General features: G+C 40.3%; 1 protein-coding gene across 2 annotated transcripts in view; it reads left to right on the top strand.

Moving 5' to 3' along the window:
• LOC144686755 (extended synaptotagmin-3-like) overlaps positions 1-14526 on the top strand; it is a 130505-nt gene that overhangs the window by 110525 nt on the left and 5454 nt on the right. For both annotated transcript variants that reach the window (XM_078552390.1, XM_078552389.1), the window contains 8 exons: positions 8-76; positions 1648-1722; positions 3044-3130; positions 8191-8340; positions 9707-10074; positions 11929-12027; positions 13165-13296; positions 13737-13842. In XM_078552390.1, the coding sequence (XP_078408516.1) occupies positions 8-76; positions 1648-1722; positions 3044-3130; positions 8191-8340; positions 9707-10074; positions 11929-12027; positions 13165-13296; positions 13737-13842 (1086 nt within the window). The remainder of the gene's footprint in view (positions 1-7; positions 77-1647; positions 1723-3043; positions 3131-8190; positions 8341-9706; positions 10075-11928; positions 12028-13164; positions 13297-13736; positions 13843-14526) is intronic.

Below are 14526 nucleotides of genomic sequence, written 5' to 3'. Positions count from 1 at the left end.
CCCCAAGAGAAATCAATTTGAATATACCAACAATGAGTACAGTGTGAAGAAAAAGAACAAATCAAACTACATTAAGGTAATTTTATGTCACTACATTAAATCTAATGCATAATCGCATTAAATCCAAAACAATTAGTTTAATCTGGGGATCTACTAGAAACTTACAAATTAGGGCTGCCAGACTCAGGACACCGACGCTCAATGCTTTCAGACCATTGACATTTCTCCTACCACAGCTAAAAGACCCCAGGCATACGCAGTGAGTTGTACCCCACATTGTTTTGTTCTGCCAAACCCCACTTTCTGTCTTCCATTGTCCTGCCAAACTTCAGGGCATTTATTCATACTGACCATGTCCAGCACTCCAACTGCGCTGCTGTCAAACTCCAGGACCCCTATGCCATTATTCCCAATTACCACTACCCCCGCAAGTGCTACCAAAAACTAGGGCTACCCCTCTGGAGCTACGAAACCCCATGATGTTTTCTTAGAACTGTTAAACATCAGGTACTTGTTTCCAATCTGCTACATGTTGCACACCAGTTTACCAAGTAGCTTTAATTTGTTCTCTGAGAAACTACCGTGACATCATGTGGTATTCAATTATGTCAGCACTGTTGGAAGATGATGAAAAACTGTTGGGAATGGATTTTGGGAAACCAGAGTTAACCTTTGCAACTATGGCAATTGGCTTCACCAAGAAACTCCTAAACAACTAAGGAGTGTTTTGAGCAGAAGCCTGAATATCAGTTTTCTGTTCGACATGTACCACCTCGACCTGAAAGAAAAGTGGGTGATCCAGTTCAGACAGTGAAAAAGACCAAGTGCAAAAGAGATTTTTTTAATAAAGTCTTGACATGGTGAATCCTTGCAAACACAACAGTTCCCAACTTAGGTCTCTTAATATCTGGCTCCAGTGAGAAGAAGGTTCACTGCAGGCAGTCCATCAATGACTGCACAAACCTAAGAGAGCACATTAGCAATGTCAGTAACTTCCCTCCATGCAACTCGTAGAATGGGGTCCAGCCTCTGACAGGGCCACCCACCTTTGTAGCACCTCCAGGAGCAGCATTTCCAGCTCTTATTCATTAAAGGGACAAAGTTGTTCACATTTCTACTATTCCATTGTGAGCAATTAGTCCTCCTTTCAAGCCACCGCATTCCACTGTAATGGTGAGCTGCTGTCTCCATTATTTTCTGCTGTCGAGTGGAACTTGCCACAGGCCAATCTCTCTGAACAAACTTTTCATATGCTGGAAACTTTTTTTAAATTGGGGAAAGGACTTTTGCAGGAAATTTATGCTCAGCTCACGTGACCTATCCTCTCAATTTCCAATCTACATGGGCCAGTGTGACATTATTTGTGTTGGACTTTAATAATCAGCATTATTATGTTTCATTAAACCTCGGAATATGTATCATCTGTAAGTTGACAAAAATGCACTCGATGATCTTGTGAGGCAAAAGCTTTAGCATCACCATCTAAAGGAACTAAAGTTTAAAAACAATCACATCAAAATAAATCTAGTCCTAATGAGCTGGGCAATAGCAGTTAGACATTGATAGCCTTTATTGTAATTAAAAATTGTTCATATATTTGTATCAGCATGTTTTCAATGAAGGATTATCCTATTTTTACATTCACAGTCGACAAAGAGGGCCAACTTAGAACCTAGCTGCTCTGTTCAGCTTGTTGTAGGCAACGACATAAAAGAAAGCAAGGTATGAGTTGTCCATGTTCAAAGCTGTATGTTTATGTAAATCTGCAATATAGTATAACGCAAATTGCATGAGTTGAATTTCTTGATGCATTTTTAGTGTTGTAAAACTTTACTGAATCACTTCTACCTCAGATAAGATGGGCATGACCTCAGGATTCTGCCCAAAATCTGAGCAGAATAGTCAGAACGTCCATTCCACTTGCCCAAAATCGGTGACGAGAGACCTGAACCAGGAATAGTTTGGGCCTCAGTCACATGCTGCTGGTGAGTTGTAGGCCCCAAATGATTGCAGTTAGTTGGTTGTAAATGAGCATAAAATCAGCCAGCTCCCACAATGAGTCAGATGGCAAGTTGAACCAGAGGGTGAGGGGAGGTGGGTGGAAAGGGAGGAAGAGTGATCCCAGGGCAGCCCTCACATAGACTAGCAACAGGCTCTGATTTCTTTGTAAGCTCAGCACTTCTCCTCATCCTCCTGACCCCACATTACTTCTTTTGGCTGTATTTTGAACAGTCAGCAACAGATCCCTTTACATCTACTGGTTACAGATCTCTACCTTATACAGTTGTGTCAATGCAGGAAATCAGTATGCTTATTTAAGCAGCCTTCTGGAAACTGACAAGCCTTGATGTTAAAAGGGCCTGCATTGTTCCTGATTTTCAACTGCCAGCTGCTCAAGGAGTCTTTAAGAGGGAGTTTGTTTTTGCTATCAAAAATCAGTCGCTTCGGTGGTGCTCTAGGGTTTAAAGTCTCTGGGGGAGAAATTTGCTTATGAAACAACACTTCTAGCTGTGCTAGGCAGATTTGTGTCAATTCTCCAGGAACAGGCAGTGCTGCCGACCACTACCTGCACAGCCTGTGTGGCTTTCTTCATTGATATAATTGAAGAACACACAGTGGCCTGCAGCACTGCCTGCTCCGGTGAATTGAGGTAAGTCTAGAAGCAGTGCTACACAAATGAATTTCTCCCTCTGTTGTGGTCCTGGGAGGCAGCTTGATTATCACTGTTTTCCGCAACTTCTCACTATGACTGTACAATTAGGGAAATAAAATGAATATCTGCAATACAAGTATACATCTGAAGGATATGTAAAAGCCATACTTTGAGGAAGTACAGAAATTGTGCTGTAATATCAAATAACTTAGGCATCAGACTATTAAAACCTTGACTAAATATACCATCATTAGACCATTGATTCTTAAGAAGGGAATACCATCTTTGACACTAGTTAGCATTTTAATTAAAGGAATCAGTTAAATAATTTGCAAAAATTATTAGCATTATGAAGAACTGTATACCTAACAAATAATTTTGGATTCACAGATTTGCCACAATACCAGTTCACCAATCTGGGAACAAGCATTTGTATTCTTCATCAAAAATGTTCATTCCGAACAGCTAAGCATAGAGGTAAAGTACTGTTATATTTCAAGCTGCTATCAATAATTGGGGTTGAACATAGCAGTGACAGAACTGTATTTAATAAACTCAAGCTTATTTTCAGTTCTAAAATGCATTAAGTTGTTCAGATTTTGAAATTGCTTTAAGAAAACTCCCAAGTATAAAAGTGTAGCTCATACTTAGTGGTCCACTCTGCTTGGATTACCAAATTCCCAGTATGCCTGTCTGGAAGCTTGCACACATTTCTGGTCTGAAGTGTGCCACCCAGAGCCAGGGTGAGAAATCATGGTCACTGGTCCCTGATTCCAGGTCCCTTATTTCCCCCCACTTCAAACCTCCCCATCACATCCTTCAGGTGCTATTATTGGGAACCGTAGTCACAGTGAGGGCAAACTCTTTTCTATAGGTTTAGAAAAATTTCTTGGCTTTTGTACTCTATGCCTCTGTTTATAAAGCCCATCAAAAGCTCAGGTTTCAGTATAATACACTTCACAACCACGGCTTTGTCAGACAATTACACGCAACTTGGTCATTCGTATCATGCAACCAGCTTGGCTTCTTTGAACCTGGCTCAATGTAATATCTGAACAGCAACAACCAAAAGACTTGAACCTCACAAGCACCGCAAACAACAATTCTATGCATTGTCGCATAATTCCTGGTTTCCCTTCCAAATTTAAAAATGGCAAAACCTTCCAGTAAATTAGCACCAACCAACTGACCTGCAATAATGTGCTATTTCTATCCACACAACTGTGCTTTGTTAACAGAAAAATTATACTTTGCATTGATTGATAAATATTTTCTCGTTTTAAATTGAAACTAACCACACTTACAAATGCCTAGCATGCAGCATATAAAAGGAAAGCAAAGTACAGCAGATGCTGGAAATCTGAAAAAAAACAGGAAGTGCTGGTAATATTCAACAGGCCAGGGAGAATCTGTGGAGAGTGAACTAGAGTCAATGCTTCAGGTCCACAACCTGCACTAGTTCTGATGAAGGGCCACTGACCTCTGTTTCTCTCTACACAGATGCCATTAGAAGTGCTGAGCATTTCAAACACTTTCTATTTCTATTGGAGCAAAAATAACTTTTTTTCCAGCCTTCCAAAAAGCAATCAGATTGCCGGTGAGCCTCTTATTCAGCGAGAAACCCAGCAGCAACTGCCTGAGATCTGGTTAAGCACAACATTAAACATGAATTTCAAAAAAAAGTTAAGGTATAAAGAAAACATAAACAACTTGCTGAGCAAAAAATTCAATGTCAAAGCAATAAATTGATCACTTAAAAAATGAGTAGTTAATAAAAATGATCAATACACAGTGCCAAGCAGCAGTGCTAACTAATAAAACCTTTTTGGCCCCAAGTCCTTTTCAGCAGGGGAGGAGACAGGGGCCAAGCTAAGGAGTTGGGTTTAACTAACACCAACCTTGTATTCATCTCTGGTGGTGCACACTCCAAGCTGGCCTTGGTCGAATTCATATGAAAGTGGGGGTTGTCTTTCAGCCTGGGTTTTCCTCCTCTCCCGGCCCGGTGTGTGGATAGATTTTTGGGGAGGGTGTGTCCCCTCTGCACTGGGCTGGGGGAGGGAAGGTGCCTGTGTGTGACTCTGTGTGTCTGTCTGCATGCGTGTCTGTGTCCATGTTTGGCTCACTCTCCATCTCAGGGAGGAGAGGTCAGGTGGAGAAGGGCCGGAGCAGGTCCACAGACACCATCGCCTCGAGAGAGGGAGGAAAGGCCGGGAGTGGAAGCCAGGCCCAGCCCAACGCCATCGTCAAAGGACTAAGGAGAGGTCAGGAAGGGCTGAGGCCACAGACACCAAGGACTCGAGGGAGAACTTTGAGGAAAGGTCAGGAAGCCAAGGGCCTTGTGGAGCTAAAGTAAACATTGATGCATCCGGGACTTTACCTCACCTTGCACTTCAGCAGCTTCCAGCCAGGTCTGAAGAAGAGTGAAGAAAGCAGCACCCCACAACAACAAACAGAACAGTCCACGCAATAAAGAAAGAAGGGACTAGGGAATCTGGTGTGTCCTACTTAGCCAATGGTTGGTGTTGTTCAGAACTACAGCAGTCATTGGCTGGGTAGCCTGTCTGGATGGTATACCTGCCAGATTGGCTGCTTGGACACTGACCAAGAGATTGACAGGCTACACAGCACAGACCCCAGTGTTGTGCTCTTTATGCACCCCGCTTCTCTCAGGCCCTAGTTCCACCCACGATAGAGGGTAAGGAAAAACAAGAAGAGGCCTTTACCAATGCCTAAAACAGGCATTAGGCCCTTTTGCTATATTCAAGTATGGGATCTAACTTCTATATCAGGCTCCCTTCTGTAAGATTGGTTTGCCCTGACAAACCAGCCCTGGGGATCTCACACAACAAAAAAGACGAGTGACTTACCTGAATGTGGAGCCGGGAGAAATGAGTGCACCACCTGACCCTACACTAAAGGACCAAATCACTGGTCCCAAACTCATCGCTTCCATTGCCTCTCCTCTCTGTTCCCAAACCTTACTCCCATCATCAACCCAAGTCCCCATTCATGGTGATGCTTGCTGAGGTCTACTGCAACTTTAGCAGCAGCCCAAACTTGGGAGTCCTTTTCATTGGCTAGTTCCATGTTCCACTGGTAATATTGAAATGAGGCCCAAACCCCAATACCTGGAGAGCCACAAGGCTCAACATTCAGGCTCGGCTTTCGTGAACTACACCTTCCATGTACCCCCAAAAAATGGCTGTGGGCCAATTTCTAGGCTGTATAATGTGGCTTGTATAAATATCTGTCCATGACAGATCACTTAAGATTGCATGAAATGTAGCCGGTATTTAGATGCCCGATTCAGCATGTTCCATTTAGAAGTTATGGATTTACATGAGGAAGTAGAAAATCTGTTTACATTAGCTTGCCACCTTACTGGCTTTAGAATGTGTTACTGTAGACAAATTTTATGAATGTTCTTATTTTGTTGAACATAGTTCTTAGCACGTGTATCTGCAATCAAATGTTTACGCATCGAAATAAGTTTCCAGTTTAAATCTTTCCAGGTTTTTAGTCAAATTTAATAATATAAAGGACTAGCAAAAAAGATTATTTATCCCATTTGCCTTTAAATGGACAATAGCATTTTGAATATTCTCTCTTAAGAAGGTCTCCCCTCTCATTGAGAGGGGTCTTCTGAAACCTCATTTAATATTCTGTCCGTAAACCAGGAGTGAGTGGTGTCAACTCTCAGATACAGGTGGGCATTGTGCTCTCAGGAGAAGAGACAACCTCCAGTGAGGCGGGGAGGAGCATTAGGAGGAGGAGAAGGGTAAGAGGACTAAGGGATCAGAGGGAGGGTCAGGAGGCTGTGGACCCTCAGGATAGGGACAGAGAAGCACCAGGTCCCAATGGTCAGAAGGAGCCTCAAGAGCCTCATCGGAGATGCAGAAGACATGCTGCACCAAGGGTGTACAGGCAGCGATTCAGCTACCTGCAAATGACTGAGACTTAGTGCTGAAGACAGCTGAGGCTCTCAAAAGCAACTGTTGATCCCTTTGTGAGATGTTGGCTGGAGAGATTTTGTTAAACTGCCTTTGGGGCCACCCAATGCCTGTTGCCCTGAAGGTTATGGTGGCACTGAACCTTTTTGCGACAGGCTGTTTTCAAGCAGCATCCGTTGATCTGACAGGGAATAGCCCAGCCAGTTTCACAGCGTTGCATAAAGTGTTCACAGATGCCATGTTCTGGAGGGCTGGCAATTACATAGCTTTTACCCATGATGCCGAAAGCCAGATTGAGAGAGCCTAAGGGTTTGCTGCCATTGCTGGTTTCCCCAGGATGCAGGGAGCTATCGATGGCACACATATAGCCATCGAGGCTCCTGGGGGCAGCCCTGCACGTTTATTAACAGGGAGGGATTCCACTTGATCAACGTGCAGCTACTCTGGAACTGCAAAGGATCATGTAGATGCATACCAGACACCCAGGCAGCAGCCACAACGCCTATGTCCTTCAGGAATTCACAAATTCCAGATCTTTTCACCTGCCTGGGTGCATTGGTGGGTTGGCTTTTAGGTGATAAAGGCTGTCCTCTCAAGAGATGGCTTATGACACCTGTGAGGGTCCAAGATCTGAGGGAGCGAGGAGGTACAATGAGAGCCACACCAGCATCAAGGCAGTGGTGGAACAGACAATTGGCCTTCTAAAAATGTGTTTCTGATGCCTGGACCATTCAGGGGGTGCATTACAGTACTCTCCCTTCACAGGTTTCCCTGATGGTCATAGTCTGCTGTGTCCTCCACAACATTGCAATACAGACAGAGAGAGAGAGACTTTGGAGGATGAAGTGGTGCCAGAAAGGTAACAGTCGATCTGAGGATAATGGCAAGGATGATGCCAGGGAACACGCCAATGCTGCTGGGAATGCCCCTGGCCGTGACCTGGTGGAAGGCCGTGACACCAGAGGCGCCTTATTACGGCAATAGTTTAGTAGAACCTCGTACTGAATCTTTTCTGACAGTGCAGCCAGCTCCTCTTCAAAACATCCACACTGCTAACCTCCTCGGCCACCACCTCCCATGCCTTGGTTCTGGGTCACGGCCTCCAGCCTCAGATTGGACATCCCACCTTCCAGAATTCATTGGGCGGGATGGCAGTCTGTCACCTGCCCTTGCCACTAATTGGTGGCAATTAGCATTTGATCCAGCACGCAACAACAGCGGGCCCGGGAGTCAGAACATCACTAACTTCCATCAGCGCATGAGCATAAAATTCAGCCCCTTGTCTTTGAGTTTCAAACGACCCAAAACTGTTAAGAGCTGGAATTCCTTGTTGTGCAGGGAAATTAACAACCCAATTAATAATCTCCTCTCTCCACAGTGTCTTTTGAGAGGGAAGTATTTGCATTAAGTATGAAGCATTTTTGGGTAATTCATATAATTTAAAATTATTTTTCAGAATTAGGGGATGTTTGGCTAATATTTTTAGTATATGCATATCTATTATGGATTTATAACAGAAGTGATTTATTAATTGCTCAGTTTCATTCAGTAACATATGCAACTACTATTGCAATTTGTTTTGAGAAGATCAAAGACAAAGACCGGGAGTGTGCCCTTGGGATCTTGACTGTTCCTTTCTACCATTTGTTGAAAGCATCTGATATGACCCTTGACCAAAGGTTTCCGCTAGAACATTCGGGCCCCAACAGCCTTGTAAAATTGAAGATGGTTCTTCGGGTAAGTTACATATACCAGAGAAATGATTACCGTTTTGGTGTATCCTGCCGCCTTAGATATAGATATATGCTTTTGTGGCATGGACGTGAAAGCTTAAAGGGCCTTTGTTATCTTCCAATATAAACTAAATCCAATACAATCAAATGTTTAGAAAGGAACATTTTTGAAACTTTAGAAATCTATTACCAAAATGAACTTAAACTTAACCATCTTAAATGTACTTAATATAAGATATTTTACATTTAACACTATGGAGTTTCTTCAAAGTGATATAATCCCTCAATTAAAGATCCACATTGTAAAATTCTAATTGGCAGAGTTCCCATTTAAACACTTAAGTACTCTGTTTTTCTGTGTGCTATTTATTTTAAATAATTTTTAAAATTGTATTTAAAAAGGCACAAAAGAATGTAGTATGAGCATATTCAGCTTCCATGCATGAGTTTGCCGATCAGAAATTTTACCCTCATTTATTTGGAATGGCAGCAAAATTCTGATCGGTTTTGTGCTGTGGAATTGGGTTAAGATCTTGCAAATAAATTTCACCTGTGACAGTTAGCAGCCATGAAAATAAAGAGACTTTGATCCCAATGTCATAGCTGGAGTTGAACTCAAATCACTACTGTGAAATGATAAACAACATTAACCCACTTGGTCCCAAAATTTCCACAATTTACAAAACTCTTACATGAAGTGAATTGCTTTAAATTTGTGATGCTGAATGCTTTTTTTTCTAAAATGCACAGTAATTAAGAAGTGTACTATAGTTGAAGTAATTTAATAATGTAAAATATTTTAAGTTTGTTTTGATGCAGAATTACTTCTTAAATTTGGTCTGGTTCTATGAAATAATTATCCTGCCATACAGAAAGTCATAAGTTGCATATGAAATACGTTGTTTCTGTTAAATTTTCTCCATGCGTATCTTTCCTTCTAAATGTAGCATCTCTGCCTAGCCTACTGTACCATGAGCAACTGCTCTCTAATATCTCACCCAAAGAGCCATTTCATGCATGAAGTTGCTATTTTGTCTGACCATGGGAATGATTTCACTGAAACATTTTCAGCAGGATCAGCAATCAAAAGCAAAAATCCTGCCTGATACTTTTTATCATTGTTAGCTGAGAAGCATTATCCCTCTGCTTCCTGGATGAAATTGGCTAACAATGCAAATCAGAGACTGACCAGGACTTTTCCAGTCAATATGGTGTAGTGCTACACCACAAGGTGCATTTATTCCTGAGGCAGTGAGGTGGCCAATCATCAGAGAAAAATAAATATTAAATTATTAGAATTAGTATTAGAAATTGCAAGGACTTACGACTGAGTTGTTTGCTGACATCTGTTCTTTGTGAAATACGCACAGATACTCACCTTCGAGGAACCAGATCCTGACAGTGTCTACACAGGTTTGAATGCCCTTAAAAAAGGCCCTATTTCAATAAAGAAAAAGAAAACTGGAAGCAAGCCTAACACTCCGCCTTCAACACCAAGATCACCAAATGTTCCAAAGACATGTGGTAATAGTGCAGTATGTGACCCAATGGAAAAAGAAGAAGAAGAAAGTAATCAGCAGCCTAAACACACTGATGAAATTAAATCAGAACTGCCAGCAACTCCAAGACAATCCAACTCCTCGGATGCCTTACGAAAAGATATGACCAGTACTACTTTGGAATCATCACTCACCATTCCTAACATTGAACCTCATGACACAGATGAGCAACTGCAAAAGTATAGTCTTTAGTGAATTTTGTGTTTAAGTGCTTTACGTGTTTTGAAACTAAAAGTACAGAAATTAAAAGCTTACAGATGACAAATTTTATAGCTTGTGATACAAATCTTAAAATGTAATTAGGCAGGAATCTCAGGTGAAACTAAGGGTCATCACAACTTTAAGAATGACTACCATAGAACAATTCTTATGGTAGGCTAAGATTACCAAGGGCTAAAATCTGTCACTGCGATTGACGCTTAACCATTACACAGACAATTGACAAGCTCAGATCTTTCTTGCTTAATATCTCTAAACTAAAGCTTACAAAGTTTATTTAAACAAACCAGTAGGTGCTAATGTTCCTTTCTGGTAAATATTGTTTGAATGTTCCTGAGTAATGGTCAGAAAAAAGTTGATATTTTCAATTAATTTCCTATCACTTTGATCTACTTGTGGGCTTGGCTTTGTCTTGCTATGTGCTTCAGAGTTGTCTGCATTTTCATAGATTTATTTGTTAATTGAAGATCTATTGATATCTCAATAATTACTTCATAATTTGTCCATTTTTTTTCTTACATCCAAAAAAAAATTGTCCAACATATTCCCACTTGTAGCCTGAAGTTACCAGACTTTAAAAATAGAAATGATCATGTGAGTAGCATATGCAGCTTTAGTAGGAAGACCCATACAGGCTAGTTGCAAAATAAAAATCAGAGAATGAGTTAGACAAGTATGATTGGACAGAAATTAGAGACTAAATCAACACAAGATCTCAATATCTGGAATCTGTCTCCTGAGCAGTGTATTTTAGGAACATTTGGATGAATTGATTCACCCACAGGAGAACCAGTGAAAGCTGTATAACCTTGGGATGAAATTATCTCAATCATATTTTATGATAGAATAACAGGAATGTTTCGTGAAAAATCTAGTATACATTAGAATTATTTATAACCTGTTTTAAGTAATTCTATTATCTATTTACAAACCAATTGCGCCAAAGTTCCAATGCATTGCTACAAGATTCACAGGAGTTTGCCGGAAACGGCCATAAAGTGGACCCTAAATGGTAATGGAACCACCACCTTCCTGAAACAAACAATGCCTTCATCGTAATGGAGGTAGAGATTTCCTATGTCAGGAATTCTCACACCCTAGATTCTCCTAATGGACCTGATTTATAGATAACTGAAGGATGCCTGCCAGGTCAGATGTATGTCCCTGATGATGGTTGAAGATTGAAATTTTAATAGGACTACTGTGAAGAAGCTTCTGGGGCAGGGGTAAATGACATCTCCACAACTCCCTCATACTCCCAGGCTGGGCACTCTTACAATGTTGGACACTCTGGCTGCACTTCTAGAAGTGCGAGTTCTACCATTATCAGAACAGTGAGGGAGCCTTTGCCTGACCCCAAAGAGCCTGCCAAAGTTGAGGGAGCCTTTGCCTGACCCCAAAGAGCCTGCCAAAGTCAGTGACTGATTCCTGTCAGATATGATCCTGTATAATTGTTGGATAGTTGGCACACACATTTTTGGGGTCTGTATCTCTTTTCTGAGCTTAAACCTTCTGAATAACAAATATCCAATGTAAATTTCTGGCACAAATCATTGAGTAAAATTGCAGCATATTAGGAAACATAAAGAATTGTAGAACATTTCCTTTTGAAGTCCTACTGTAGATTTTTAAGTATGATCTAATTCAAGTTTGTTGATTAACTTTAATTGCCTTATTTTCTAAATGTTAACTATTGTAACTAGTGTTGAGAAGACACTATTGTAAGTTATTGCATAGTTAAGGTTTCAAACCCCTGAAATCCATGTACAGACATGAAGTAGATAAGCAAATTAATGTCTTCATTTTTCTTCCAGTGGAATGGCCCTGAATGAGGAATCTCTGGGCAAAATCCAGCTCACAGTGCGTTATTCTGCCTCTCATGAGAGCCTGATTATAATTGTTAATCGTTGCAGGTAATATTCTTAGTGGCAATCAGTTAAACTTATACACCTTATATTAAACCACCAACAAGGTAAATAAGTGGCTTAAACTTGAATGCCTTGCCCAGTGAATGAGCCTAATAAATCAAGCAAACAACCAATTTTGCTGGAGGCCTGATTTTTCAACAACTGATTCAGTGGGAGGAAACACAGGTCATAACACCAGTATCCATTGGTCTCCAACAGACATTTTAATCTGTTAATTAAATATCCCATGCTGCATCTTATGCTTATAATAATTTCCCTGCAATACTTTGTCGATCATCCATGGCCCAAGAGCAAGTGTAGTCTTCAGGTGAAATTGTGTTAGGGGGTGGGGGATAATTGAATCAGGACACAGATGTGATTTGATCATTTCAAAGTCAGACATTGTGTCCTTAGGTTTACATAATACTGCGGTCTTATATGATTTATAGTTAATTAGCAAAATATACATAGAATTTTCTTTACAGTACAGCCTGAGGAGCTGGGAGATACAAAACAATGGAAGCACCACCACTGATTAAATAATTAATTAGTCTAATCAAGGAGCTTAAAATTATTTAGAAATTTGAGAGGGTGGATACAAATAAACTATTTTTCTGTGAGGTATCCAGAGCAAAGGAGTACAATTTTAAAATTAGAGATAGACCAGTTAGAAATGAAATCAAAATGCATTTATTCAAATAAATGCTAATGGGAATCTAAAACCTTCTTTCCCAAAAGGCTGGATATGATGGGTCAATTGAAATGTTCAAGGCCTAAAATTGACATTTTTTTCAAACAGGATAAGGATATCAAGGTATATGGATCAAAGGCAGGCCACTGGACTGGAGGTACATTTCTGCCATAGAATGGACAGAATGAATAGAATACCAGGATGGACTTGAGCAGCTAAATGGGCTACTTTTGTTCCTATTGCCACTTGAATGATATTTATTGCCCTAGTGAAGTTTTATTTATACAGTTTCATTGTCCAGCACATTTATAGGGTTTCAAGCTTTTCAAAGATTGGCTTATATGGTTTTAATGAAATAAATGAGTTTTTATTTCCAAGAATACACTGAAGATAATATCTAGAAGTGTGTGCACCATTTAATATCATGAATCATTTTGACATTTGTACTGCAGAAGCCTGATATCCTGTTCAAAGGATGGATCAGATCCATATGTACGACTCTACCTTCTTCCTGACAAAAGCTGGTCAGGTCGGAGAAGAACACAAGTCAAGAAGAAGACGGTAGATCCACAATATGATGAAAAGTATGTGGGTTGAATAACATACAGGCAAAAATATATTTTGCACCTGCTTTAAAAATGGTGTAATTAGGCTGACCTGCACAATAGTGGCTTGGAGTGGTTTGAGCTTTTATTCTCTGTGATTGACAGTAAACTTTGAATATATGTAACTTTCTGATATATTGAATCACTTAAAACTAATTTTGGATTTATGACTAACTGTACAATCAGTTTTTATTCGGAATATCTATATCTATTAGGTTTTAAAAGGCTGTTGGGTTGCGTTTCCCTGATGGCAGCAGAGACCCAGTTTTTCATCCTTTCCCCCCCCCCATCTGATGATCGAATACATGACTAGTTAGGAAGCATGAAAAATGTATCTAACATTCCTAGAAATACTGATATTTAACGTAGATTGATCAGTGATTTTTTTTTAAATAAGGTTTCATTTGCACCTCTTTCAGATTTGAGTTTTCAGTTTCAGTAAAGGAAATTCCTAAACGAAAATTAGATATCGCTGTAAAGAACAACCGGTCATTTGGATCCCATGAGAGAAAAGAACTTGGAAAGGTAACAGTGATTGCTACTTACCAGGATTATGCAAAATATATAATTTAATGTATTCGGGCTAAGTCTGCAGCATGACATGAGCAGTTGTTCACTGCCAAGAATATACATATGGTTTGGAAACGGCAAAATGATCAATATTTTGCATCAACTGCTAATTAAGCTTAGTTGTCCAGTTAGTGCAATTAGAATAATTTAGTGTTCTGTGCATAATTTTGGTTTTATCATGCAACTTAATCAAATCAGATTTGACATAGCAAATGACAAAATATGACTGCTAGCAACTGTGGTATAATGAACTTTTTTGGTAAAAGGAAACCCAATGTTGTGTTGCTAAATTGTACAAGAAATTTTGGAGAATTAAATGTTGAAAAATCCTATTTTTATGGCTATTGACATCTTCCCCTATTATTATTCTTTCTACCAAGAAAGTAGTAGCTCATATTTGATGGTTCCACAGATGCTAACAGCTGTCATGAACCCCATGCAGATGGTTATTTTTCAATCTGAGGGCTGGATTTTCTTGCCTCCATCTGTGTAGAAGAGGTAGAAGGGCTTTAAAAATAATGGGGGGACCAGATTCCAGGATTCCCACTCACATTACTGTTTGCCAGCGGAGGATAAGGATGTGGGGAGTAAGCCCACATGCTGCATTCCCGACCTTGCCAGCTCCTTTGCAGGAATGGA

This window comes from Cetorhinus maximus, chromosome 11 (genome assembly GCF_964194155.1).
Source record: "Cetorhinus maximus chromosome 11, sCetMax3.hap1.1, whole genome shotgun sequence".
Lineage (NCBI taxonomy): Eukaryota > Metazoa > Chordata > Chondrichthyes > Lamniformes > Cetorhinidae > Cetorhinus > Cetorhinus maximus.
Note: the sequence above shows the minus strand (reverse complement) of the source record. Positions and strands in the feature narration are given on the sequence as shown.